The sequence below is a fragment of the Phacochoerus africanus genome, chromosome 16 (assembly GCF_016906955.1).
Source record: "Phacochoerus africanus isolate WHEZ1 chromosome 16, ROS_Pafr_v1, whole genome shotgun sequence".
NCBI lineage: Eukaryota > Metazoa > Chordata > Mammalia > Artiodactyla > Suidae > Phacochoerus > Phacochoerus africanus.
In genome coordinates this window covers 18,463,422-18,489,788 of record NC_062559.1, presented here as the reverse complement: position 1 = coordinate 18,489,788, position 26,367 = coordinate 18,463,422, and the positions used below count along the sequence as shown (strand labels likewise).

The window sequence follows — 26,367 nt, the reverse complement described above, 5'->3', positions numbered from 1 at the left end:
GAAAAATGAATCCCAAAAGGTCATCAGTATAGGTCATCTCCTCTTTTTTTTGTTTGTTTGTTTTCAGTCTGAATACAAAGTAGATCACTTTTCATCACTTGGCCCCAAAATTCCTAGCTAATATGGTCCTGATCACATTCTTCCCCTTGTTACTCAGTGTAACTGGGATTCCAGAAGGGAAACTATGTCACTATAGGTACTGCTCACTCAGAAACCCTAGATGAAGTGGTGATCTAATAGCGGGATTGCTAAATTATCCCCATCTGTCCTAATGGGCTCACCTCCACTTTGCCTTTTGAACTTACTTCAGAGATCTTGCTCTCACCCTACTGGTCCTAAATCACTCCTCTGGCCTGGATAGTCTCACTACCCTGAGACCACATTCCAATTTTACTCTGGTGTAACTTGTATTTCCTTCTCTTGGTTTGTGTGTGTGTGTTGTTTTTGGTCTTTAAAGTTGCCTTTTTATGTGTTGCATCCTGGACTGTGAGTACCAATGTGGAGCAAGGATTCACTGGTCAGGCTCCTCTTGTTTCATTCCTTCTCAGCATGTACCATCTGCCCTTTTTCTTTTTTCTTTCTTTTTTTTTAAATTTGCTTTTACCAAACATGTCTGTAAATCTTATCCTTCTGCCTAGGATTTGTGCAGCATCTGGTGTGTGCTCATAAGCCAATAAATATTCAATATGAGTCTCCTGATCATCTTCTATTCTTCATCTTCACCTGAATGGAACCAAGCCATGATTTTGAATATGCAGCTCTTTATAATGTCAAAAGTCAATTTTAATCCCTCCGTATCACATGACATGTAGGAAGGCCTTCTTCATCAGGCTGAGGGGCCCCCAGGGTAATGTTACCTTGGTGATTTTGCCCCAGTCCTAGGTCTAGTTCTTAGTTTTTCAACTCAGAAGCTTGATATTCTCCATGTCCATATTGATTAGACTTGGGGATGCTGACTCACGCCTACAGAGCTCAGATAAGGCAGATGATAAAATCAGAATACGAATTTATTAATTTACATCATGGCATGTAACTGTTTAGTGGATTGGATCCTCACGTCAGCCTGAACAGTACATTCTCTCCCTGTAGGCACAAATACATGGAAAGCCAAATTATAATCAAAAGGTTGTTTAGTGAGCAGGGCGTCAGAGCACGGAAAGTTAATTACAGTCTATGATTAGAATTTTTAATGGTATCCAGCTCTAATAACATGATACATCCAATTCTATAACCAGAACACACCTGCCAGCCAGCTGGTCGCTTGTGCTGGCTAGTCTGAGCTGCCTCAGACCAGATAAGGCCTCAGTAGATGTGACAATACTTGCCTTTGTGACATGCCTGTAACCTGGCTCTATTTGTGGAACCCCCTTGCCCCAAAGACTGAGCTTGTCCTTTAGATTCCTTAAATAAGACATAAAAAACCATGGAGGAATACCTGTGGGTATAATAACATTAAGTCTTCATATCTGTGACTATAATAAAATTAAGAGCTAATAAAATTCATTAAGAGACCCCATAAAAACTTGAGAAGACAAGTTGCAAACTAGGAGAAGATAGTCACAATATTCATAGTACACTCAACAAGGGACATAAAAAGAACTCCTACAGATCATAAGAAATGCACAAATAATCCAATAGAAAAACAGACAAAAGATGTGAACAAGCATTTCACTTAGGAGGTAACAGGTATTCTGATAAACAGGTATTCTGATAAAGAGATGGTTATTGATGGAAGACATGCAAATCAAGACTGCAATGAAATGCCATTTTATACTCATTCGTTTTCCAAAAGTTAAAAAGTTGGAGAGAAGGTAGATAATGGGATCTCTTATACATTATTGGTGGGTTGTGAATTAGTAAAACACTTTGGAAAATAGTTTGGCATGATCTTCTGAAGTTCACACTTTATGATCCACCTATTCCACTCCAGGCGTAAACCCAAGAAATTCTTGCAATATGCAGCAGGAGACATACGTGAGAATGTTCACAGCAACACTGTTCGGGTTTAGCAAAAACCTAAAACACTGTTTAGGTTTGGCAAAAACCTAAAAACAAAAGTCCACCGGTAGGAGAATGGGTGAATAAGGTATGTGTATATATTTTATATATACACACTTATAAGGAAGACATATAAAATTTGATGAAACTGAATTAAAAAGGGAAGCAGTAGTGAAATAAGTCAGCAGAGAAAACTACTGTGTATTATCACTTATATGTGGAATCTAAAAAATTCCACAAACTAGGGAATATAACAAAAAAGAAACAGGCTTAGATATAGAGACCAAACTAGAGATTAACAGTGGTGAGAGGAAAGAGGGAGGAGCAAGACAGGAGTAGGAGATCAAGATGTACAAATTATGTATAAAATAAGCCACAAGTGGGAGGGGGAGGGAGTGGGAGGGATCGGGAGCTTGGGTTTATCAGACACAATTTAGAATAGATTTACAAGGAGATCCTGCTGAGTAGCATTGAGAACTTTGTCTAGATACTCATGTTGCAACAGAACAAAGGGTGGGGAAAAAAAAATGTAATCGTAATGTATACATGTAAGGATAACTTGATCCCCTTGCTGTACAGTGGGAAAATTAAAAAAAAAAAAAAGCCACAAGGGTATTGTACAGCACTGGGAATATAGCCAATGTTTTATAATAACTATAAATGGAGTATTATCTTTAAAAATTGTATCACTTTGTACATCTAAAACTTATGCAATATTGTAAATCAATTATAACTCAAAAAAGGGAAGGTGGAGTTCCCATTATGGCTCAGCAGGTTAAGAACTAGTATCCATGAGGATGCAGGTTTGATTCCTGGCCTCCCTCAGTGGGTTAAGGATCTGGCATTGCCCCAAGCTGTGGCAAAGGTTGTGGATGCAGCCAGGATCTGGCATTGGGGGCGGGGGTGGGAATGGGGGAAGGAAAGCAAGATATAGCAGACATGCCTGGACCTTTTTTCCTGGTCCAGTGCACTCATGCCCAGCTGCCAAGAGTGTTGGCTGTCAACAGCTCAAGGCTACATCCTTCTCTGGAGAATCGCCAAATGGGGGCTGCTTTTCCCAGAAAACTATGCAGCTACTTTCTTTCTATCACCTCCCCAGATGCCAGCCACTGACTGCCTGACTCAAGGGTACAAAAAGCTAGTCTTTTGCTTCAAAGTGGAGTCATTGCTGTGGTTCAATGTATGCTCCAGAGCTCCAAATCCAGTCTCCAGCTGATTCCACATCCTTGCTTAGCTTTCTCCCTGCCCCACCCTGCTTCCCAAAACTCCCTTTCTCCTGAGAACTCCCTCAGTAAATCACCAAGGCAAGAATCCCATCTCAGCCTCTTCTAGGGAAATAAATTGGAATTCAGAATGATGATTACCTTAGATAGGGAGGGACTGGGAGATAAGAGTCAAGACCTTCTGATGACCCTAGCTTTGGTTTTACGTTCCTGTTCCCCCCACCACTCCAGCTATTTATTACTTGATTGAAAAAAACCAAACAAACTAATTCAATGGCTAAAAGATAACAAAAGACGTGCTATTAATCAAAGACTATAATTAGTCTATTTCTGTGGACCTAATATCCAGTTCTCAAAATGTTTACAAAGGCATAGATTAAAAAAAAAAAAGATTTTACTATTCAACATGCACTTATTGAGACTTTAGTGTGTGCCAGGGACAGTTTAATATGCTGGCAATGCAGTGACAAACAAGAAGACAGAAACCCTCCTTGCATGGAATTTCACAGTAGTTAGGAAGTTCTCAAGTAAACAATTAAATTAATTTTAATTTGGGTAATGAGAGCTGCTATAAGTAAAAGAAAACTGGCTGCTATCAGGAGAGAGATGGGTGGGGGGGCCTCTAGATTGGGAATATTAGAGAAGATGGCATTTGTCTTGTATTATAAATTATTCTTCTCTTCTTTGTATATTTTTATACTCCCCAAAGCCACATGTAAAAAATGAGCTAAATGTTATTATCCACATTTTACAGGTAGAAAATCTCAAGAGCAATAGGTTTTTTGTCTAAGACAAGTAATCGATAACTTCTATTAAGTGAAGACCCCACTGAAAAAGATCTGAGTCATAAACAATCATGGACACAACTTAAGATTCTGAAACACATTTCTTATACCTCATCAAACCAGTCTCCATGGAATTTCCCACCATTAAGGGAAATGGGATAGAAAAGAGATAATCCATTGTTAGTGGAAAAAAGTATTTCGAATTTTTTTTTTTTTTTTTTCGTTATTGGGCAGGGCTTTTGAGCTGTTTTCAGGTCTTATACCCAGTCCTATTGGGGACCAAAAGAAGACCTTCTATGATGTAACTGATAGGATGGAGGGATACAGTCCATGGTTGTGCGTAGAATTAGCTGTCATCCATGTGCTGCCCACTTGAAACCAGAGCCACTTATTGAGCAGCAGCTACCTGGGGACTGAAAGGCAGCCCACACCCACTTCCATCTGGTTACAGATGGTGAGGAGCTGCGTAATAGCCCAACTCCTTCTCAGTCAAGTGACCTTGGGCCATGATATAACCTCTGGGAGCGCTGGTTTCCTCATTTTTAAGATGAGAATAATGACCATCTTTACAACAGCTTATCCAGAGAATTCAGTAAGCCAGTGTATTAAAATACTCAGCACCTTACCTGGAAGTAGAAATACTCAGTGTGTGTTAGCTTGAATTGTTACTATTATTTTTGTCTTTTTAGGGCTGCACCGTGGCATATGGAGGTTACCAGGCTAGGGGTCGAATCGGAGCTGTTGCCGCTGGCCTGTGCCACAGCAATGCCAGATCTGAGTCGTGTCTGTGACTTACACCACAGCTCATAGCAGTACCAGATCCTTAACCCACTGATCAAGGCCAGGGATTGAAACTGAGGTGCTAGTCAGATTCGTTTCTGCTGAGTCACTGCGGGAACTCCCTTGAATTGTTATTCTTACCAAGTACTGAAAATTCACTTATGAATAAGGACATTGGCATTTTCCCTTATTAGAAGCCTTATGTACTTTAGAGTTATCTTGAGACTTAATGACAAAGATCTCAACAGTTCACGGACAAGCACTAGTTGTCATTTTTTGTATTATTTGGGTTTGAAATTTTGGGATTCTTTCTCTGGGAGCTTTCCTATGTTAAACAGGTATTGATGGCCTTTTACTGGATTAATCAAAGGAACATTGCCTGAAACTTTCACAGGTCCAGCTTCCAAGCATAACTGTGTCAAGTATGTAGGGTCACCTTTGATTTTTACAGGTGCTAGGAAGGCCATGCCTGCTGTAAGTCTATTTTGGGTTAATCTGAGGGTATGTTTCAGCTTTGGAATGTCCTGTGTAGATTGCACTTTTTTGTTTCACTATCTTAAGACCAACTATGAAAAATCTTTTTTATCATTATCATCATCCTTAACTGATGAATTCTGGAATTCTGCCAAACCAGAGAGCTTGTAAAATAAATTCTCTCTACTATTTGAATTAAGCCTTAAATCACAAAGACCAGCTGTTACTTGTAGTTGAAGTACAGCTCCAGGTGTATTGGGGGCATTCAGAGAGCACAGGCAGTCTTTTCCTCCTCTAGAATATATGGGTACCATGGTGCAGCTGGGCAGTTTGCTCCTTTAATGCAGAAAGTGAATCTCATAGTTTTTTGTATCGCCTACAAAGCTGAACTCAGCAGCTACTAAATATTTGTTGATTTGATTTGCTGCAGGGCAGCAAGTTAACAGTCGCATAAGCCATACTCTCAACAAGTTAGGGCGGCAGAAAAAGAGTACATTTCCCAACAAATATTATCAGTGGAATTCTGGAAAATAGATCGGAATGTATGTCCTTAAGTTCTAAGAGAAACAGAGCATAAATTAAACATTCAGAGATAAGGAAGACTTGATATTGGTTAAATTGCTTGCATTTTTGTAATGATTTATAGTTTTAAAATGCTTTTATAGATAATTGGATAATTAAATCATCACAACCACCTAGGGATACGTACAGAATGGGTATTATTATTATCCCTATTTAACTAATGAGGAGTCAGAGAATTAAGGAGGTAAAGTAACATGTCCCAAACATAGATGTGAATGGCAAAGCAGATTCTCAAGGCCAGCTCTGCGGATGGTTTCTGAGAAAGCAATTTGAATGCATTTCAGATGCACAGAGTTCCTCCAGTGCCTTTGGTCACACAGCCCTGTATTATCTGCCTGGCCCCTGAAACCTTTGCATTTCCACGTTTGCAGTGATGAGAGGGAATTTAGGAAGGAAATGAGAACCAGGTCTCCCTCTCTGGCTCCATTGCTGGCTGATGATGACCACAATTGAGAGGCATTTGCCTGGTTCCTATGGGTCTGCCCCCTGTGTCTACACCCAACATTGTCATCAAGGGACTGTATTTTAAGTATTATGAAACATCTGGAATGGACCAAAGACCATTTCCATTCTTCAGTGACTTTGTGCCCTTTCATAGATTAGACAACCCATAGAACCACCTACTCCCATCTTTAACTATTATTAACCCTTTGAAATCTTGGATGACAAGATATATTATTTGAATATTTAAACAACTTGACTTAATCATAGAAATTCCCTCAAGGGCAGAGCCAAGGCTTTGTTTATTTTGGATCCTCAGTGCCTAAGCCCAAATTGGCAATACCAGCAGCCATGTTAGCTTCTCATCTGATCCACTTAGCTAACTGACTGAGGCATCTCCCTTCCTAAGCTCTGAGTACCTTGCCATGGTATTGTTCTTTTCTCATGGATGTAAGAAACACAGAGGTCAGGGGAAGCAAAGACCTTCTGCTCTAATTTCAGTAAATCTGTATTGGAAAACTCAGAAGTCAGGCTCAGTGGGAAAGGAAGAATGACCTGTCTCATCATTGTGAAGTGGTATTTCCAAAATGCTTCTAGAGGCAGCTGGTGGTGAACAGGTATATAACAGGTATGTTAAGGAGGCAGGTCAAAGAAGCAGGCAACAGATCTTCCTCCTCCCTTGCACCCCAGGGCCATCAATGGGTTGAATATCTAACAGGCATGTTTCTCTATGTCCTCCAGTCTCCCTGGTGCCTGGCAGGAGGTCTAGGAAGCTTTCATTTACTCAGAAAAACAAATGAGGAACTCATGGAGCCAGAAGGATGTTTGTTCAAGCTGGAAAATGGACAAATTGCTAAGCTAGGGAAGGCCTGCTAATGAATAGCACTGGCCTGGAAGAGGGTATTTCCTCTCCACTCTTTGCCAGGGCTGCAGGGTGGTGGAGGAATATAGGTGCCAACCCTGCAGTCTCAGAGGCAGTAGTATCATGACCTTTGGAAATTAAACCAGAAGATTGAGAGAAGGCAGTACAGAGAGGATTTTCCTTACTCCAAACAGAAGGAGAAATAATAACAAGTTAATCAGTGTTTTCCTGAGTTGTTCAAACCTGATGAAGCTTTTGCTCTAGTAATATCAAGATTTTACTTTTTATTTCTCTGACACTCTCTGATCCAAATTTGTGGACCCTTCCTAAACTATTATCATTAATATTTGAGCAATGTAAGGTTCAGAGTAAAGATGTTGCTTAGGATGTAATGACCCTGTGTTCTAAATTTCTGTTTTTTTTTTTTTTTTTTTTTAACCACCCCAAAGTGTCTGTCCGGTTTCTTGGGATCTCAACACCCAAAGTGTTTCTGTGATCCTGGAAAGGATAGGCCTCACTCTTACTGCAAAACCATCTTCCAGAGTCAGGCTGTCTTCTCATTTCATACATGATAAATTCCTGAGCATGTATGTATATGAAAGTAATCAGTAGACACAGATTATAATTCTCCGTGGAGTCAAATAACAGCATCAGGCTATACCAGGAAGATTGTCAGAAACAGAATCTCTGGCTCCTTTCCAGACATACTGAATCAGAATTTGCATTGCACATGATTCCCAAGGAATTCACATGCCCAGCAAACTTTGGGAAGCACTGAGCTAAAAATATATATTACTTATCACACTTTGCTGCATCATCTTTTAGACAGGTGTTCTCCACCCTGCTATACATTAGAATCACCAGGGGGCTTTTGGAAACTACCGATGCTTGGGTTCCATCCCAGACAATTGAAACAGAATCTGTGGATATTGGTTTGTAAAGATTTGCTTAGGCGATACTAAAGGACAACCAAGGCTGAGGGCACTGTTTTAAACTCAATTTCCAGTGCCATTTTCCCAGTGTTTTATATATGGGTAAATTCTCCGTGGATCTCTTAAGTTTCTGCACATCCAGATTTTTCCAGATTATCTTTTCAAGGATGTTTACACAATAAATAGCTCTGTAAGACAGAGATAATCTTCTCTCTGGAGTGAAGGGAAGATTTGTTTACTGGTCAGTGTAATAAAAATATCATATATAAAATGCAAAAAAAAAATGAAGACAGAAAATTTTGAAAGAAGCTGCGGGGGTAGGGGTTACCTTACTACGTACCGTAAGGAAGAAGATAGCAGAGTGAAACATGTAAAGTGTTGAAGAAAAAAACCCCACATTTATAGAATTCCTACTCTGAGTTTATCTTTCAAGGCTGAAGAGATTCACATAGCCAAAACAATCTTGGGAAAGAAGAACCGTGGCTAGAGATATCACACCCCCTGAATTCAACCTATACTACAAAGCTATAGTAAACATGGTACTGGCAAAAACAAACTTGCAGGTGAATGGAACAGAATTGAGAGCTCAGAAATAAACCCACACATATAGAGAGAATTAATTTATGGCAAGGGAGCAAAGAACATAAAATGGAAAAATGATAGTCTCTTCAATAAACAGTGTTGGGAAAGCTGGACAGTCACCTGCAAAAGAATGAAACTAGATCCCTGTTTCATACTGTACACAAAAATCAACTCAAAATGGATTAAATACTTGAATGTAAGGCCTGAAACCACAAAATTCCTAGAAGGAAACATGGGTGGTAACCTCATTGACATCTTACTTAGTGATATCTTACTGATGTTTTTGTGGATTGACTCCAAAGTCAAGGGAAACAAAAGCAAAAATAAACAAATGGAACTATATCAAACTAAAAGCTTCTTTACAGTGAAGGAAACCATCATCAAAATGGAAATGCAACCTATTGAATGGGAAAAGATATTTGCAAGTCATATATCTCAAAAGAGCTAATATCCAAAATATGTAAAGAACTCATATAATGCAACAAAAATAGACAACTTTGATTAAAAAATTGGCAGTGGATTTGAATAGACATTTTTCCCAAGGAAGGCATACAGATGACCAACAGGCACATGAAGAGATGTTCAACATCACTAATTACTGGGGAAATGCACATCAAAACCACAATAATAGATTACCTCACATCTGTTAGAATGGTTGTTATTGAAAAGACAACAAACATTGCAGAAGATATGGAAAAAAAAGAAACCTCATACACTGTTGGTGGGACTATAAATGAGTGTAGCCATCATGGGGAGCAATGTGCCATCTTCTCAAAAATTTAAGAATAGAACTACCATTTAACCCAATTGTTTCACCTCTGGTTATTCATCCTAAGAACATGAAAACATTAATTCAAAAATATATATGCGCCCCTATGTTCACTACAGTGTTATGTACAATAGCCAAGATATGGAAACAACCTAAGGGTCCATGGATGGATGAATGGATAAAGATGATGTAACAAATGCAAAAAATGAAATATACTCAGCCATGAAAAAGAATTAAATCCTGCCATTTGCAACAACATAGAGGGACCTTGAAGGTATTATGAAATAAGTCAGTGGGAGAACAATAAATACCCTATAATTTCACTCACATGTGGAAGCTAAAAAAATAAATGAACGAATGAAACAAACCTAAAACTCATAGATACTGAGATCAGATGCCAGAGGGGAAGTGGATTGAGGGGTGGGTGAAATAAAGTGAAGGGGAGTCCACTGCATGATGATGGCTGGTAACCAGACTTGTGGTGATGATCATTTTGTAGTGTTGTATACTGATGTTGAATTATAACACTATATACCTGAAACTTCTATGATAAAATACAGTAATAAATATTAATATTAAAAGAGAGTGAAGAACAAATACTTTCTTAAATGAAATAGGGAATTCATCCCAGCAGATCTGTTCTGTGAGAAATATTAAGTTTTTCAGGGAGTAGGAAAATGACATAGGTCAAAAATTTGTATCTAAATAAAAACAAGAAAGGGGAAGGAACAAATGAAGGAGAAGTAAAATCTTTTATTTTTCTTATTTTTAGTTGATCTAAAAGATAACAGTTTAAAAATAGTAACAATGAGGTTATAGTTTACAGGTAAAGGAAATATACTGTATTTCAGCAATTTGGGGGGTAAGAGAAAGGAATTGGAAATGTTCTATGGTACCCACACCACATGTGAAGTAGTGTAGTATTGTTTGAAGGCAGACATAGATTAGTTAAAAGTGTACTTTGCAGATTTTAGTGCATTTACTAAAATAATTTTTAAAAGAGGTGTACTTGATATGCCAAGGGAGAAGATAAAATGAAATTGTTTGAAATATTCAATTAAAACTTGAGAAAGCAGGAAAAAATGGAAATGAGAGAAATAAAAACAAGTATAATAAATAGAAAGCAGTTACAAACAGATACTACTCCAATATATCAGTAATAAATTTAAATGTGAATGGTCAAAATACACCAATTAAAAGAATGAGATTGTCAGACTGGATAAAGAAGACCCACCTCTTAAGTTACCTCCGAGAACTCTACCTTAAATGTAAAATTTCATGTATGTTAAAAGTGAAGTGATGGAGAAAGCTGTTCTATCCTCAAACCAATCAAAAGAAAATTGTAGTAGCTATCTTAGTTTCAGACAAAGCAGACTTCAGAAAAAGGAAAATTATCAAGGACCGAGAGGGGCATTATATAATAAGGGATTTAATTCTCCAAGAATATTAAACAATTCTTAGCATGTTTATACTTAACAGAGTAATAATTCATGAGGCAAAACCTGATAAAACTACAAGGAGAAACAGACAAGTCTACTATCTGGTTGGAAATTTAAGCACCCTTCTTTCAGTAATTTTTAGGTCCAACAGGCAGAAATGCAGAGTGTAGTTGACCTGAACAGCACTGTCAGCTGACTTGATCTAACTGACATTTATGGAACACTCCATCCAATGACAGTAGAATACACTTTCTTCCCAAGTGCTCATGAACTTTCACTAAGACAGACCACATTTGGGGCCATAAAAAAAATCTTAACAAAATTAAAAGAATAGAAATCATAGAAGGTTTCAGGTTCCCTACACTCAGGATTCCTTTCCAGTAATTCAGCCTATGGAGTGGGCAGGTGTCACCTGGTCCTCTTTGTGGAAAATGGGGCTCAGGGAACTGGCACCTGACTCAAAGGCTGATGTTGCCATGAATGATATAAAGTCCTTTCTCAGTGACCCAGGATTTTTGTGTCTTCTGCTGGCATCCATGAAAAGGTGGCAAGCCAACTTATTGAAGTCGGGGTAAGAATTTTGACCTTTTAGAGTTCTTGACAACATCTTCTATAGTTTTACTCTTTTCATGTCCAAATCAATACCTAGCAACCTATGCTAGTCCAAGTGAGGCTGTTTATTTTCAGAATGTTTATTTCCATCTTTATTTCAGTTGCGTCATTTATCTCAACTCTTTAATCGTTGACACTAATAATTTCAGTTTTCCATTTTCCACTAATTTTTACCAAATGTGGGCAAAATGGTCTTTTTGCTGTTGCACAGAAGTCTGCTGTGGTACAAGAGACTGAGCGCAGCACATACAGGAAGTGCTAGTGTGTAATCCATGTAAGTCAAGGAGAGCCTGAGAGTAAACATGGACCCAGCTGTAGTATTAAAATTCTTGATCCCGAAGGTTTGTTTTTTGGGGGGAAGATGGTTCTGACTTGATGTGACAAAAAGGAGCAGCAATGATTGAAAATCTCAACCAGACCTCAGATTCCAAAGGGAGAACCTTGCTCATAGCAGTGTTCAAATGGCCTTTCCCCCCTGTATTACATTTTTTTTTCCCCCTGTCTTTTTTTAGGGCCACACCCACAGCATATGCAAGTTCCCAGGCTAGGGGTCAAATCAGAGCTGTAGCTGCCAGCCTAACACCACAGCCACAGCAACACGGGATCCAAGCTGTGTCTGTGATCTACACCATGGCTCATGGCAACACCGGATCCTTAACTCACTGAGTGAGGCCAGGGATGGAACCTGCGTCCTCATGGATGCTAGTCAGATTCATTTCCACTGAGCCACAACGGGAACTCTTGTTTTTTCACATTGATTTCAAAGATAGGGAAATTCTTCAGTATCTGTCAACACTAATTTAAATAAATTTTAATTATAAAAATCAGATTTTGCCACTCAGCACTGTGAAAGAAGAGGTATTTAGAGAAACAAAGGCATGACAGCGTGAGACTTTTCAGAATTGACTGGTGCCAGATCATTAGGCCAGCATTCTTCAGATTTTTTTCCATCCTGTCCTCCTACAGTTAAAAAGTTTTAGCATGTCACACTCAACACATGTAATTGCGTATTTACAGACTCTGTATAAATACCATTGTACTCATATGTATTTTATAAAACACAAAATTGAAATAAAAAAGAGTGAGATAAAAATATATACTAGAAGTCATTAATTTCTTCCTTTACCCCCAGTTGGAGTGAACACTCACTTTGGACATCATTGGTTAACTCTTGTCTCTGATTTCCCTTGAGCTCTCTAGTAGTTTCTAATAGTCTTATAAATGAATGAATACCTGCCTCTTCAACTAGACCGGAGGTGGGCAAACTAAGGCCTGCTGGCCAAAGCTAGTTCCACTTATTTTTTTATTTTTTTGCTTTTTAGGGCCGTACCTGCGGCATATGGAGGTTCCCAGGCTAGGGGTTGAATTGGAGCTACAGCTGCTGGCCTACACCACAGCCATAGCAATGCTGGATCCTTAACCTACTGAGCGAAGTCAGGGATCCAACTGGCAACCTCATGGTTCCTAATTGGATTCATTTCTGTTATGCCACAATGGGAACTCCTAGTTCTACTTGTTTTTGTACAACGCAAAAGCTAAGAATGAGTTTTATATTTTTAAATATGAGAAAGACTATTCAGGAGTTCCTGCTGGGGCTCAATGGGATTGGCATCGTCTTAGGAGGGCTGGGACATTGGTTTGATCCCTGGCCTTGGCACAACGGGTTAAGGATTTCATGTTGCTGCAGCTTTGGTATAGGTCATGACTGTGGCTCGGATCTGATCCCGGGCCTAGGAATTCTATATGTCGTGGGGTGGCCAAAAAAGAAAAGAAAAGAAAAAAAAAAAACCCAACAAACTATTCAGTGAGACTACTTGCTCATGTTGCTTTTGAGCCCTCCAAAACGTAAAATATTTACTATTTGGTCCTTTCTGGAAAGATTTTGCTGGTCCACAGGGAAAAGGCCTGGTTGCCTTTGCCTTTCCTCCACACAGTGGGGACTTCGCCAACTCCTCTCAGGGCTGTAGGAATGGCTTCCCTGCCCCAGGGGCTGGCTTTGGCTTCAGCTGTACCCCTTGACCTCCAGAGAGTAGGAAGGGGCTTCTTGGGTGGTGGCCGCCAACCCTCTCCCTTACTGGGAGCAGGTTCTAGGGCTGTGGTCTAGGGTACCTCATCATTATCAGCTGAATGGTTCTGGTGTGGCCAGTCCCTCAGCCAGAGTGTGCTGAGACCTGTGGGCTGAAGGCCAAGGCCTGTTTCTGGGCAAATCCTCTCCCACTCAGGGACTGGGTGGAGGTGGGCTGAAGCTGGCAGCTCCCCAGTAGGTGTCTGGAACAGTGAGGAAGAGGGTGGATTACTGCAATAGAGAGGAGGCCACTTGTGGCAGAGGGTGGCCCAAGAGCCAATTACTGGGCCTAGGTTTGGGGATGGACACCAGTTCTAGGGGAGGGGAAGGCAGGACACTGGCGTTGGAGGGCTGCACTTAAGTATGACACCACATGAGGTCTCTGACTTGGGTGGTGAGGAAGGGATCCAGCAACTAAAAGTGAGAAGCAGGACAGCAGAGATTTAGGAGCTCTGAGCTGGTGGGTGCAGAGCTGGTGGGAACAGGCAAGGGCAAAAGCCTAGAAAGCAAAGGTTTGTTCCCCTGGGCTTTGGAGAGTGTTAGAATGAGTGGATCAACAAATCAATCAGTAAGTAGGTCCTGGGAAGTGCTGGGGCTGTATACAGGGTTCCTGGGGGGTCACACAGAGGAATGTGACCAGCTCCAGCCCGTGATGAGTGTTTCATGTTAGACTGATGCTTGTGAAGAATTAGATTTTATAAAATGTGTGACCAGCCCTAGCCCATGATGTGTGTTCCATGTTAGATTGATGCTTGTGAAGAATTAGACTTTATAAAATGTGTGGAGGGAGGCATGAGGTGTGCTCAGCTAAATTGGAGATATGGTCAGACAACTTACAGCTTCCCCTGCTGGGGTGGCCCGAATGTGGGATTTTTGAATGATGAAGTTGATTTAGAAACTCTAGTCTAGAGCAGCATTAGCCCACCTTTTGGTGGGTCATTGTTTTCTTGGATTTTCATTTTTCAATTTCCTTTGTAAGCACCTGTTTGGCATATTTCTGGAAGGTAGGAAAAGCCTGTTTTGTGTTAATTAAATCACATTTTGTATATCCCAGGGGAGGTAAGTTAAGAAACTGTAGTAAATCCTCTTGTTAGTGAAAGAATCCTTTTGCAGTGTGAATGATACCCTTATTTTTATGTTTTTTAAGATTACACTTGATATATTTATTTCCATTAAGCACCCAAAGGGGACTTTTTGGAAATTAAACATAATTTAGTTTGGGAGTTTTATTTGCAAATATTGGAGCACCTCCTGTGATCTCTGGAAACCCTTAGGGAAGTCTCCAACCAGAAGTGGGAATTAATACCTTTAATGAAGAATGGATTCAAGGCAAGAATCAGATTTCCTACAACCTCTTCACCCTGCCTTGGATGGTTAACTCCTTCATACCTTGCCTAACTCAGCTCAAGTGCCACTCTCTTTTTCTTCTGAGCTTTATTTTTTTGTGTGTGGTAAAATGTACATTAACATAAAATTTACCACTTTAATCATTTTAAAGTGTACAGTTTGGTAGCATTGGATACATTCACATTGTCGTTCAACCATTAGCACCATGCATCTCCAGAACTTTTCATCTTCCCCAACCGGAACTCTGTTAGTGTTAAACACTAACCCCTTCATGACCCCTTCCCCCCACCAGCCCTTGGCAACCACCACTCTACTTTCTACTGCTATGCGACTGACTAGTCTAGGTATTAAACTTCACTGTTATTTAAATCAGTTATATGTACACTGTTTAAGGAGGCCTATTGTTCCCATAAGACTGGATATAAAAAGCTGCTGAGTCCTGCTCCTGGATCCTTCTCCCTGTGTCTTGTTCTCCTGCAACAACTGTATTGAATTCTTTTAGCCTGGATATTCACATCCATAAATCTAAATATAGCGTTTATGTTACTACTTCTTGCTTTTTTCAGTTTTAGGCATTTTCTATTGATTTCTCACTATCAAAAATAAAAGTTTAGCTTTCCCATATTTCCTTTAAAGTACGTTTTATTGTGAAGTTTATCATCTGTATAAGAGGCTGAATAAAACTTTCATAACCTGTTAAAAATACAATTAACTCTCTTTTACCACTAATCAGCTTAAGAACAAGACATACCTCAGAAGCCTACAGGTGGCCCTCATTGCACTCCCTTCTCTTCCCCAGATGAAACCACAAATTCATGTTGATAATACCCTTCCTTTTCCTTGTAATTATCATCTGTGCACATATTCCTAACAACCTGTTGTTCAGTCTTATTGTTTGCGAACACGGAAACGTTCAGTGTGCATTGTGATTTGGCTTCTTTGATTCAACATCATGGTTTTGAGGTTTGTCCGCTGGATGCACATAGCTGGAATTGGTTCATTTTCTCTGCTCTGTTGCATTCTATATGAATACAATCACATCTCCATTTAAAAAAAACGCAATCTTAGAAATATATCTTGCTGCACGTGCCAAGAACATCTTCAGGGTGCATAGCTGGGAGTGGAATTGTTAGGCATAGGCTATACAACTTAGATAGGTAATAACTATTTTCTGAAGTGATTTCACCAGTTTAAAGCTCCACCAGGAGTGGATGAGAGGTGCTGTTGCCCCCATCCTTGTTAACTCTAGATATTGACTGACATTTAACACTTGACATTTCATTGTGGTTTTAATTTCCTTTTCCCTGATTACTAATTACAGTTTTCGTATGTTTAGATCCTTTGTGAGTCCTCTCTGTGAAATGGATTTTTTTTTTTTCTTTTTAGGACCGCACCCACAGCATATGAAAGTTCCCAGGGTAGAGGTCAAATTGGAGCTGCAGCTGCTGGCCTATGCCACAGCCACAGCAACACTAGATCTGAGCCACTGTGACCTACACCACAGCTTATGGGCAGCGCTGGATCCTTAAACCCACTGAGCGAGGCCAGGGATTGAACCCACATCCTCATGGATACTAGTCAGTTTCATTGCTACTGAGCCACAATGGAAACCCCTGTGAAATGGATTTTTGTGTCTTTTGCCCATTTAAAAATGATTCAGAAGTTCCCATTGTGGCTTAGTGGTAACAAACCGACTAGTATCCATGAGCATGTAGGTTCCATCCTTGGCCCTGCTCAGAGGGTTAAGGGTCCGGCATTGCCATGAGCCTCAGTGTAGGTCAAAGACACAGCTTGGATCTGGCGTTGCTGTGGCTATTGGGTAGGCTGGGCAGCTGTAGCTCCAGTTGGATCCCTAGCTTGGTAACTTCCATATGCTTCAGGTGTGGCCCTGAAAAGACAAAAAAAAAGATTCACAGATATTCTTTATGTATCATAGATATTGTTTCCAGCTTTATGTGTTACAAAAATGTCCTCTCAGGTTGAGGCTTACTTTCTACTCTCTGTTGAGAAGTTCTTAATTATAATGCAGTAGATTTTATCCATTTTTTCCCTTTATGGGCAACTTTATAGTTGTATTTATTTTATTTTTGCCTTTCATGTCTTATTTAGAAAAGTTATGACCAATGCCATTGTCATAAAAATATTCTCTATGTTGTCTTCTAAGAGTGTTCTAGTTTTGCCTTTTACATTTAAGTATTAAAAAATCTGGAATTAATATTTTTTGGCCATGCCTGAGACATGTAGAAATTCCTGGGCCAGGGATTGAACCCATGCCACAGCAGCAACCTGAGTGGCTACAGTGACAATGCCAGATCTGTAATCTTCTGCTCTACAAAGTAACTCCTGGAACTGAATTCCATATGTGGTATGATTGAAATTTAATTCCATTTTCTCAGCAACATTTATTGAATAGTCTTTCTGTTCCACCATGATCCGCTATGCTAAGTCTGCAAAAATGAAGTTTCCAAATATGCTTGAATTTGTTTCTGTGCTGTGTTCTCTTTATTGGTGCCAATACTGTACTGTCTCAATTACTGTAGCTTTATAACATGTTCTAATGTCTGATATAGACATTTCTCCTACTTTGTTCTTCTAGGATGTTTTGATTCTTCTTAGGATTTGTATTTTTTCACTGTATTTATGTCAGCTTATGAAGTTGTGTGGCTATTGGGTTTTTGACTGGAATTATTGCATCTCTCAGTCTATTTTGGGAGAATGGATAATTTGATGACATGAATTCTCTTATCTAAGAATAAAGTATAGCTTCAGATTTATTTAGAATTTTCTCATTTTTCAATAAAGTTTTTATACTTGTCTCCAGGAGGGATTGTACATTATTTGGTTTGTTTTTGTTTTTGTTTTTTTTTGTCTTTTGCTATTTCTTGGGCTGCTCCCATGACATATGGAAGTTCCCACGCTAGGGGTCAAATCAGAGCTGTAGCCACCGGCCAACGCCAGAGCCACAGCAACACGAGATCCGAGCTGTGTCTGCAACCTACACCACAGCTCATAGCAATGCCGGATCGTCAACCTACTGAGCAAGGGCAGGGACCGAACCCACAACCTCATGGTTCCTAGTCGGGTTCGTTAACCACTGCGTCATGACGGGAACTCCTGTACATTATTTGTTTAGAATTATTCTTGAATGTTTTTATATGTTAAATATTCTTGGGAAATTGAAAGCAGTAGTGTTATATAGGGACCTTTTTATTTTCAATAATGCCTTTTACTTTAAAGTTTACTTTATCTTATATGAATAAAGCTACAGGAGTTTTCTTTTGGTTAACATTTACTGGGCATATCTTTTTCCACCTTTGTCTTTTAGTTTCTCTTTGTTCTTACGCTTTAAGCATAGCTCTTGTGAATACATATAGCTAGGTTAAAAGAGAATCTATTCTGATAATTTTTGTCTTATACCAGAAAGTTAAAATCATTTACATTTAGTACAACTGAAAAAAAAATTGTTTCTTCTTTTAATGTTCTTTCTACTTGTCCTAATTTTAACCCACACCCACACCCAGTTTTTTTAAACTTTCCTGTCTCATTTTTGTTATTTTTCCCCATTTTTCATTTCATCCTTACTCTTTCTGTTTGGAAATGATTAGCAATTTGAACATGTATACTTAACCTAAGTCAGGAAATTATCACTATCTATCCTTCCAACAATTCTGGGACCTTAAGACTCTGATTACCTACTTGTGAATAATCTGCTATTATTGTGCAGGTTTTAAAATCTTGGTTGTTAGGTGATCTAGAGAAAAATATCTCCTGAGAATTCATAACCACAAGTATGCCCCTACATTAGTTTGTGGTCTAAATTTATACCAGCTATGTAGTCCATAATAACTCAAGCAAATAATTTAATTTAGATGGTCTCAGGTTTGTAGTGCCCCCAGGCAACTTATAAAACTAAATGCAAATCCTTTCTGGAAGAACTCACCTTCAATCTGGGCCTCAAAGGACTTCCACAGATAAAGGTCCAAGGAAAATGATGGGCTCACAGATAAGTAGCACAAGAAAATAATGCACCATGAATGAGAACCAGCAGAAATAATATGCAACAGAAATAGATTTGCACGGTCTGCAGATATTGTGCTTATCTGACACAGAATGTAAAATTAATTACTGTTTTATACATTTAAAAAAAAAAGTTCTAAATAGGTAAGAAATTCAAGTCATTTGGGCCCGAAAAGAATCAAATAGAACTTCCAAAAAGAAAAATGAATATCATATTATGTTGACTATAAAACAAGATTGATTGTAAGATGCACCATAATTTTATGTGCCATCAAAAACACTGCCAGTTATCATTGAAGATGCTAGTGATTGTAAGATGCTCCTGGATTCAGGGATGTTAAATCAGAAAAGAGTTGTTTCAGAATTGATGAACTGTAGAATTTAAAGTTTAGCAGATTGATTAAAGTACAGATTAAACTGAGCTGATGAATTAGTTAATTGGAATAAAGAGACAAATATTTGATACAAGTAAATTATCCAGATTGTAGCCCAGAGAGACAACAAAATACAAATATAACAGAATGACTTGAGCCTTGGAGGATAGAATTAGAGCACATAACTTATACCTAATCAAATTTCCAGAAGGTAATAAAGAGATTGGACAAAAGCCAGTGTTGGAGTTCCCACTGTGGCTCAGTGGGTATGAACCTGACTATTATCCACTGAGGATGTGGTGTTCAATCTCTGGCCTCCCTCAGTAGGTTAAGTATCTGATGTTGCCACAAGGCTGTAGTGTCTCAGATGTGCCTTGGATCTAGTGTTGCGGTGGCTGTGATGTAGGCCAGCAGCTACAGCTCCATTTTGACCCCTAACCTGGGACCTTCCATACGCATGGGTGTGGCCCTAAAGAGAAAAAGAAAAGAAAAAAGCCCAATGTGAGGGAGTTCCCATCGTGGTGCAGTGGAAACGAATCCACTAGGAACCATGAGGTTGCAGGTTCGCTGCCTGGCCTCACTTAGTGGGTTTAAGGATCCAGGTTGCCTTGAGCTGTGGTGTGTAGGTCATAGACATGGCTTGGATCTGGTGTTGCTGTGGCTATGGTGTAGGCCGGCACCTGTAGCTCTGATTAGACCCGTAGCCTGGGAACTTCCACATGCCGTGGGTATGCCCTAAAAGACAAAAGACAAAAAAAAAAAAAAAAGCCAATGTTAAAGAATATAATGATGAAAAATTTGTGAAATTTTGTGGAAGGAGAGCTACCCCCAGGTATAGGAATCCAATCGCAAGCAGGATAAACTAAAAGAAATTTATACCTAAAACACATTAGGTGTATCTGAAACATACAAAAGATAAAACTGCAGAACATCAGAGACCAAGAAATCTTCAAAGCAACCAAGGATAAGAAAAGATCACATACTAAAGGAAGTAAATAGACTAATTGATTACCTTTTAACAGCAAAAGTGGAATTTGGATGACTGTGGGATAATGTTTTTAATGAACTGAGAGAAAAACTATAATCAACCTCAAATATATATCCAGTACAACTGAATGAAATAAAGGAAATAAGAATTTTCAAGCAAATAGAAACAGTGAGCTTCACTAAAGCAAAAATTTAGATGTATACTTCAAGCAGGAGGAAAATGATTCCTAGATACAAGATGTATTCTTCTAGGAGGAATATCAAGAACTCTAGGGTTCAGGGAACTCTTCAGGGGTTCTTTTGGGATCTGTAGATCCTTTTTGTCAACCCAGTAAAACATTTAAAAAATTATTTAAAATTATTTATCTAGCATGTTAGTTATTTCATTTAGGTAGGATTAGTTAAGTATCTAAGCTACTCACCTGCAGGAGATGAAAGTCCTTTGCACAACTTCTTTAGGCTAACTCTCCTTGCCTCTTCATCTATATGGAGGCCACGTTACCTGTCCTCCATGGCATGTTGTACCTTTCCTTTGAGCACATATATCAGCTATATTTTTACATTTATTTGGAGCTCCTGGGATCTCAGAGGGTTAAGGATCCAAGCCTTGTCACTGCTGTGGTGCGGGTTTGATCCCTGGCCCAGGAACTTCCAGATGGCACAGGCATGGTCAAAAATACATTTGTTTGTATGCTCTTTTTTGTTTTTTTTTTCTTTTCCTTTCTTTCCTTTTTCTTTTAGGGCCTCACTGCTGCATATGGAAGTTACCAGGCTAGGATTGGAATTGGAGCTGCAGCTGCTGGCTTACACAGCCACAGCAATGTGGGATCCAAGCCACATCTGCAACCTCTACCACAGCTCATGGCAATGCTGGATCCCCAACCCACTGATCGAGGCCAGGGATGGAACCCCACATCCTCATGGATGCTAGTCAGATTCATTTCTGCTGCATCACAATGGGAGCTCCTATTTGTATGTTCTTTAAATCAGTTGTCTACTTATTGCATTAGAAATCTAAGGGCCAGGGAGTTCCCGTCCTGGTTCAGTGGAATGAATCTGATTAGCATCTATGATGACGCAGGTTTGATCCCTGGCCTGGCCCCAGTGGATTAAGGATTTGGAGTTGCCGTGAATTGTGGTATAGGTCGCAGATGCGGCTTGGATCTGGAGTTGCTGTGGCTGTGGTGTAAGCTAGCAGCTACAGCTCCGATTAACCTGGGAACCGTCATATGCTGTGGGTGTGGCCCTAAAAAGACTAAATAAATAAATAAACTAAATAAGAAATATAAGGGCCAGGTCTATATTACTCCATATTTTATTCTTAGACCCTGGAAAGTACACATAGTAGGTATTCAGTAAACATTTAATGTCTATTTAATTACATATCTTATAATGTCTAAAAATAGCAATTAATTAATGAGTAATTAATGTTTGAGTGGGAAGTCACTATTAGGTATTGTTAGATCAAACACAGCTGTGTGTCTCTGGGTTTGATCCAGCCTTAGAGGCAGTCTTTGGGGGCTGGTGAATTCCCATAGAACTTTACTGTTTAATATGACAGTCATTAGCCACATGTGGCCCTTTAAATTATTTAAATTAACTAAAATTAATTAAAATTAAAAATTCCTCAGTCACACTAGCACTGGTGGGTGTCCTATTGGATAGCACATTAGCACATAGAACGTTTCCATTATCACAGAAAGTTCCACTGGAAGTGCTGCTATAGAATTCTCAAGAATTCTTAGCTGCTCCTCTCTCTCTTTTGCTCTTGCTCTCCACCTCTCTCTCTCACTCTCCCCCCAACCCTAAACCAAGTACAGGGATAGTTGTCTTATTATTAGTGACTTAAAATGATGCTTTTGAACAAGAGGATGCTGGGTACTTTGGATGACTAGCACCATCCCACTATTTTTCCTTTTAAATTCCTAAGCTATTGTTTACTAGTACATTCTTTTCTCCCTATTTCTCCCGAAGCTGAATGTTACTTGGGTGGAAAGCCTAATTGCTTTCTTTTCTAGGTCTTTAGCCCCTTTGCTAACGTTTCTGTCTGAGAGTTCCCAAAGCCAGGGTTCTAGGAGAGTTTGGCGTGTCTGAACAGCTGAACCACGAGATAATGGAGTAGGTCCGGTGGGGTGTGGGAGCAGGGCATTCTCTCAACAAAAGAGCTCCCCTCTCTGCACACATGGCCAGTTAATTGGCCTTTCTGGGAGAGCATGGATGGGGAGGGGGCTTCTGAGAATTGCCGGTGACAGTTAAGTGGCCTTTTGTTGATGTCCTCTGCTGAACAACTTGTTGGATTTAGTCTCTGCCTTTCCTCCACCTCCTGTGGATTTTCTGTTAAGATTCATCATTTACCATTCAGGCATCATCTTTCACTTTCTCCTTCTAATATGACTGCTTTGTGTGCTGGCCTCTGCTTTATTCTTAGTGTTCCCAGACCGTAAAGGGGGCTGTGTGGGGCTTCAGCAGCACCAAGAAATTGACTCTGCTCTCTGTTGAGAAGCATAATAATGACCAGGGTGCCCTTCATGTCTACAGAAAGTGCACTTCCTATCCCGGCATAATGATGACCACCTGAAGACTGAAGATGGAGAGAAGGGACCCTTCACTGAATTCCTTCTCATAGAATAGACATTTCCTTTGTTCCCCTCTCCATTCTCTTCTCTCCCCTTCCCTCTACTGCAACTAGAGCCCTGAACTGAGATGCAGCTGTGACGAAGATCTACCGCTTTCAGTTAATAAGACATTCTATTTTGCAGGCTTTGCCAAGCCACTTCACCCAGGTCGCCTCATCTAATACGCACCGCCCTCCCCAAACCCTGTGAGGTGGGGAGGGGAGGTATTATTAACCCCATTTGACTGATGAGTAAGTTGAGATTTAGATCTGGTCAGTTGCTCCAGATCTTTTAGACAGGAAGTGAGCACCCAGCTCTCTGTGTCTAAACCTGGCCTTTTTTCAGTGGCATCCACTCCCTTATGTGTCAGGAGGATATCTGTGAGTGGATGGGGAGGGAGAAGAAGAGCAAAAGAAAAGATCAGGAGGAGGGAGGAAAGGAGGGGCTTCCTTGGGCCTCTGGCTTCTCTCGTCTTTCCCCGATGATGGAGGATTTGATGTTCACGAGAGGCTGGCCCAGCAAAGCCCCAGGGAGGAAAACAGCTGAGGGCCTTGTCTTCCCCTTCTCCTCTCTCCCTCCCAGGAGAGGACCTGGCCAGAAGTGGGGAGGGGTGCCCCAGCTCTCCAAGGCCCAGCGTGTGCTGGGAGTCACACGCAGGGTCTCCCTGGAGAGAGCCTAATGCACGTTCTCAGGCCGGGCCTGCCGGCCTTTAGGTGCTGTGCTGTCCTGAGACCTGGCCATGCCTGTAGGGGAGGAAAACGCCTGAAGCTCACCTGGAGGAAGAATCATGCCAGGCTCCCCCAGAGGAGGTGCGGGCCACGGGCTGTCCCCAGTGGACAGGCGAATGCTCCTGGTCTGCAGCTTTGTCCTAGCAGCAGCTTTGGGCCAAATGAATTTCACAGGGTGAGTGGCTGCTCCAGAGTTGGAGGGAGGCTTGCTGGGAGCCAGGTGACCGGGTGATCCGGTGGGGAGGTGGCTGTCCTGCTGGGACCTGATCAAGGTGGAGAGATTCAGGATTTCTTTTCCCATCCTGAACCCATTTCTAACTCTGCCATCTCCCACTTTCATGTGCAAGGGCATGACACACAGCGGTATTATTATCCCTCCCTAAAACTGGAGTTCCTAGTCTGGGGTCCACGGGTAAGCTTTCAGGGCTCCATGAATCTCCTGAAGTTATATGTAAATTTTTTATGTACTTAGTTTTTTTCTGGAGAAAGTGTTCATAACTTTCGTTCAATTCTTAGGAATGTTATCCTGTTACCCACCCCCCCAAAGACCCCTAATGCATGGGTGTGGTATTGTCCTCCATTGAGTAACAATAAGCATGAGTAGTATACATCAGGCCCTCTATGGACATGATTTCTTAGCTTCCCAAAGATCCCTCAAGATACTACTCCATAGTATCTGCGTGGTAGAGAACAGGAGACACAAGCTTAGAGATGGGGTTCCTCGTCCAGGGTATCAGAGTCGGTCAGGGAGGGAGCCATCAGCATCCCAGGCTCAGACCTGGCTCAGATGCAGAGGTCACACTGGTCAGTTGTGCCACCTCCCACCCCCTCTAGCAGGACTGGCAGGAGCTCAGCTTCCCCCTGTAAGGTTGGATGGACTAATCTCTTCCCTGTCCTCTAGCTCTTGGGAGAAAGGAGGAGAGGGCACAGGGTTGGGGCAGACTTGGCCTTGGGCCCTTGTGTAAAGAGCATGTGGGGCCACCATGATGCTACTGGCTCCCGGTATGTCTTCCTTTATCTCCATTATTCCTTTTGTTCTCCCTCCCTCCTCCATCCCCACGTTCCTTTCCCATCCTTGCCCCCTCTCTTGGCACTGGGTTCTTTAGCAGCACTGACAGGCTCTGCTTAGTCCCCTGGGTGGTCTGTCCTTGGGACTGGAGAGACCGTTGTCCCCAGGCTGAAGGACTTTCATGCTTCCCAGAGTTACAGGTCCTTCTGCTGAGGAGTCCTCTAGCCTCCAGCCACCCGGCCAGTCCCCAGTGTCTGGCCTCTTTTGCACTCTGTCTTCTCCAAGCAGCACAGCCTTCCAGGAACCCCTCTCAGCAGCTCCCTCTGCCCTCCCTGTGTCTTTCCAGAGACCAGGTTCTTCGAGTCCTGGCTAAAAATGAAAAGGAGCTTTCACTTCTCAGGGATCTGGAGGGCCTGAAGCCCCAGAAGGTAAGGACCCCTCAAGGGTTTGGGGACATATCCACCCTTCCCTCACAGTGGCCTGCACCTTTGGCTCCTTGTCCTGCTCCCCCCACCCCAAACCTGCCCTCTGGATGTCTCTGCCAAAGATCTCACTCTGTGGGAAAATCAAGTGTGGTTCCCCTTTAGGCAAGGTTGGGAACACTCGCCCTGGAGGTTGGGTGGCCCTCCTTGGCTCTCCCCTCTGTCCCAACATGGGGGCTTGCTCTTAAAATGGCTGGAATTTTAAGGAGGTACATGTATCTCTGGGTGGGATGCCATACAGCACAGCAGGCTGGACTCATCTGTTTCCCAATTGAAATGGCTTAGCTTGGCAAACCTGTGTTTTATTTGGGTTTGTCCCTGTCAGCCTGCGCATCGGTTTCTGAGAACATTTGTCCTTTGCAAGTATTCCACAGTGGAAAATGTTTTCTTCAGCTATTGTAATAGAAGGGTTTTGTTTAAGGGCTGTTGAAACAACCAAGTATTTCAGGACATGGCTCCAAGTTCCCGTTCCTGTTTGTGCGAGTGCCCCACTCAGCTAGGACTCAGAAAGCTTTATAGTGATTCCAGTTTTAGAGCTGAAAAAATTCAGGTGGCAGCGGATGGGGATCCAGGTCAGGCCTCTCCTGTTCTTTGGGGTTGGGGAGGGAATGTGTCCCTCTTCTCACCAGGGTTCTTGTTCATGTTAATGTCCCAGATGATGAGCTGTCTCACCTTTAGAAACTGCTTTGGGCTCTTTGGATCTAGGTGAAGTTACATTGTGTGAGGATGGGAGACAAAGGTGCTTGATGTTAGAGAAGGAATCTCAGTGACTTGGTAATTTTGTCTGTCCCTGTCTTTATGCTGGGCCTTAGGGGTTTCATTTTGGAAGTGGGGCCCCTTTTAAAAACTGTATAGGAGAAGATCATGGGGCTCTCCAGGGTGTCTCCAGGACTGTGCGATAAACCTGCCCATTGTTCTTTCCTTTGATCAAGGTGGACTTCTGGCGTGGCCCAGCCAGGCCCAGTCTCCCTGTAGATATGCGGGTTCCTTTCTCTGAATTGAGAGACATCAAAGCTTACCTGGAGTCTCATGGCCTTGCTTACAGCATCATGATAAAGGACATCCAGGTGAGGTCCTGCCCCATTGCTGTGCCTGGGGTCTCACCTTCCATATCCCTTTCTGGTTTGAGTCTGACATGGAGGAAAAATACTCAGAGTTAAAATGGACATTTTCTTTCTGGAGTTAAACCTAACATTTTTGTGAACCTGGAAGGAATGAAACCTCATACTTCTCGAAGAAAATTTAAATCTAAGGCAGAGTTCAT

The 26,367-nt window shown here is 41.2% G+C and overlaps 1 protein-coding gene across 2 annotated transcripts in view; it reads left to right on the top strand.

The window, feature by feature from the left end:
- Positions 1 to 26,367, top strand: part of CPA5 (carboxypeptidase A5) — a 54,259-nt gene that overhangs the window by 5,022 nt on the left and 22,870 nt on the right. For both annotated transcript variants that reach the window (XM_047762970.1, XM_047762969.1), the window contains exons 2-4: positions 23,577 to 23,787; positions 24,968 to 25,049; positions 26,036 to 26,170. In XM_047762970.1, the coding sequence (XP_047618926.1) occupies positions 23,672 to 23,787; positions 24,968 to 25,049; positions 26,036 to 26,170 (333 nt within the window). In that variant the 5' untranslated portion in view covers positions 23,577 to 23,671. The remainder of the gene's footprint in view (positions 1 to 23,576; positions 23,788 to 24,967; positions 25,050 to 26,035; positions 26,171 to 26,367) is intronic.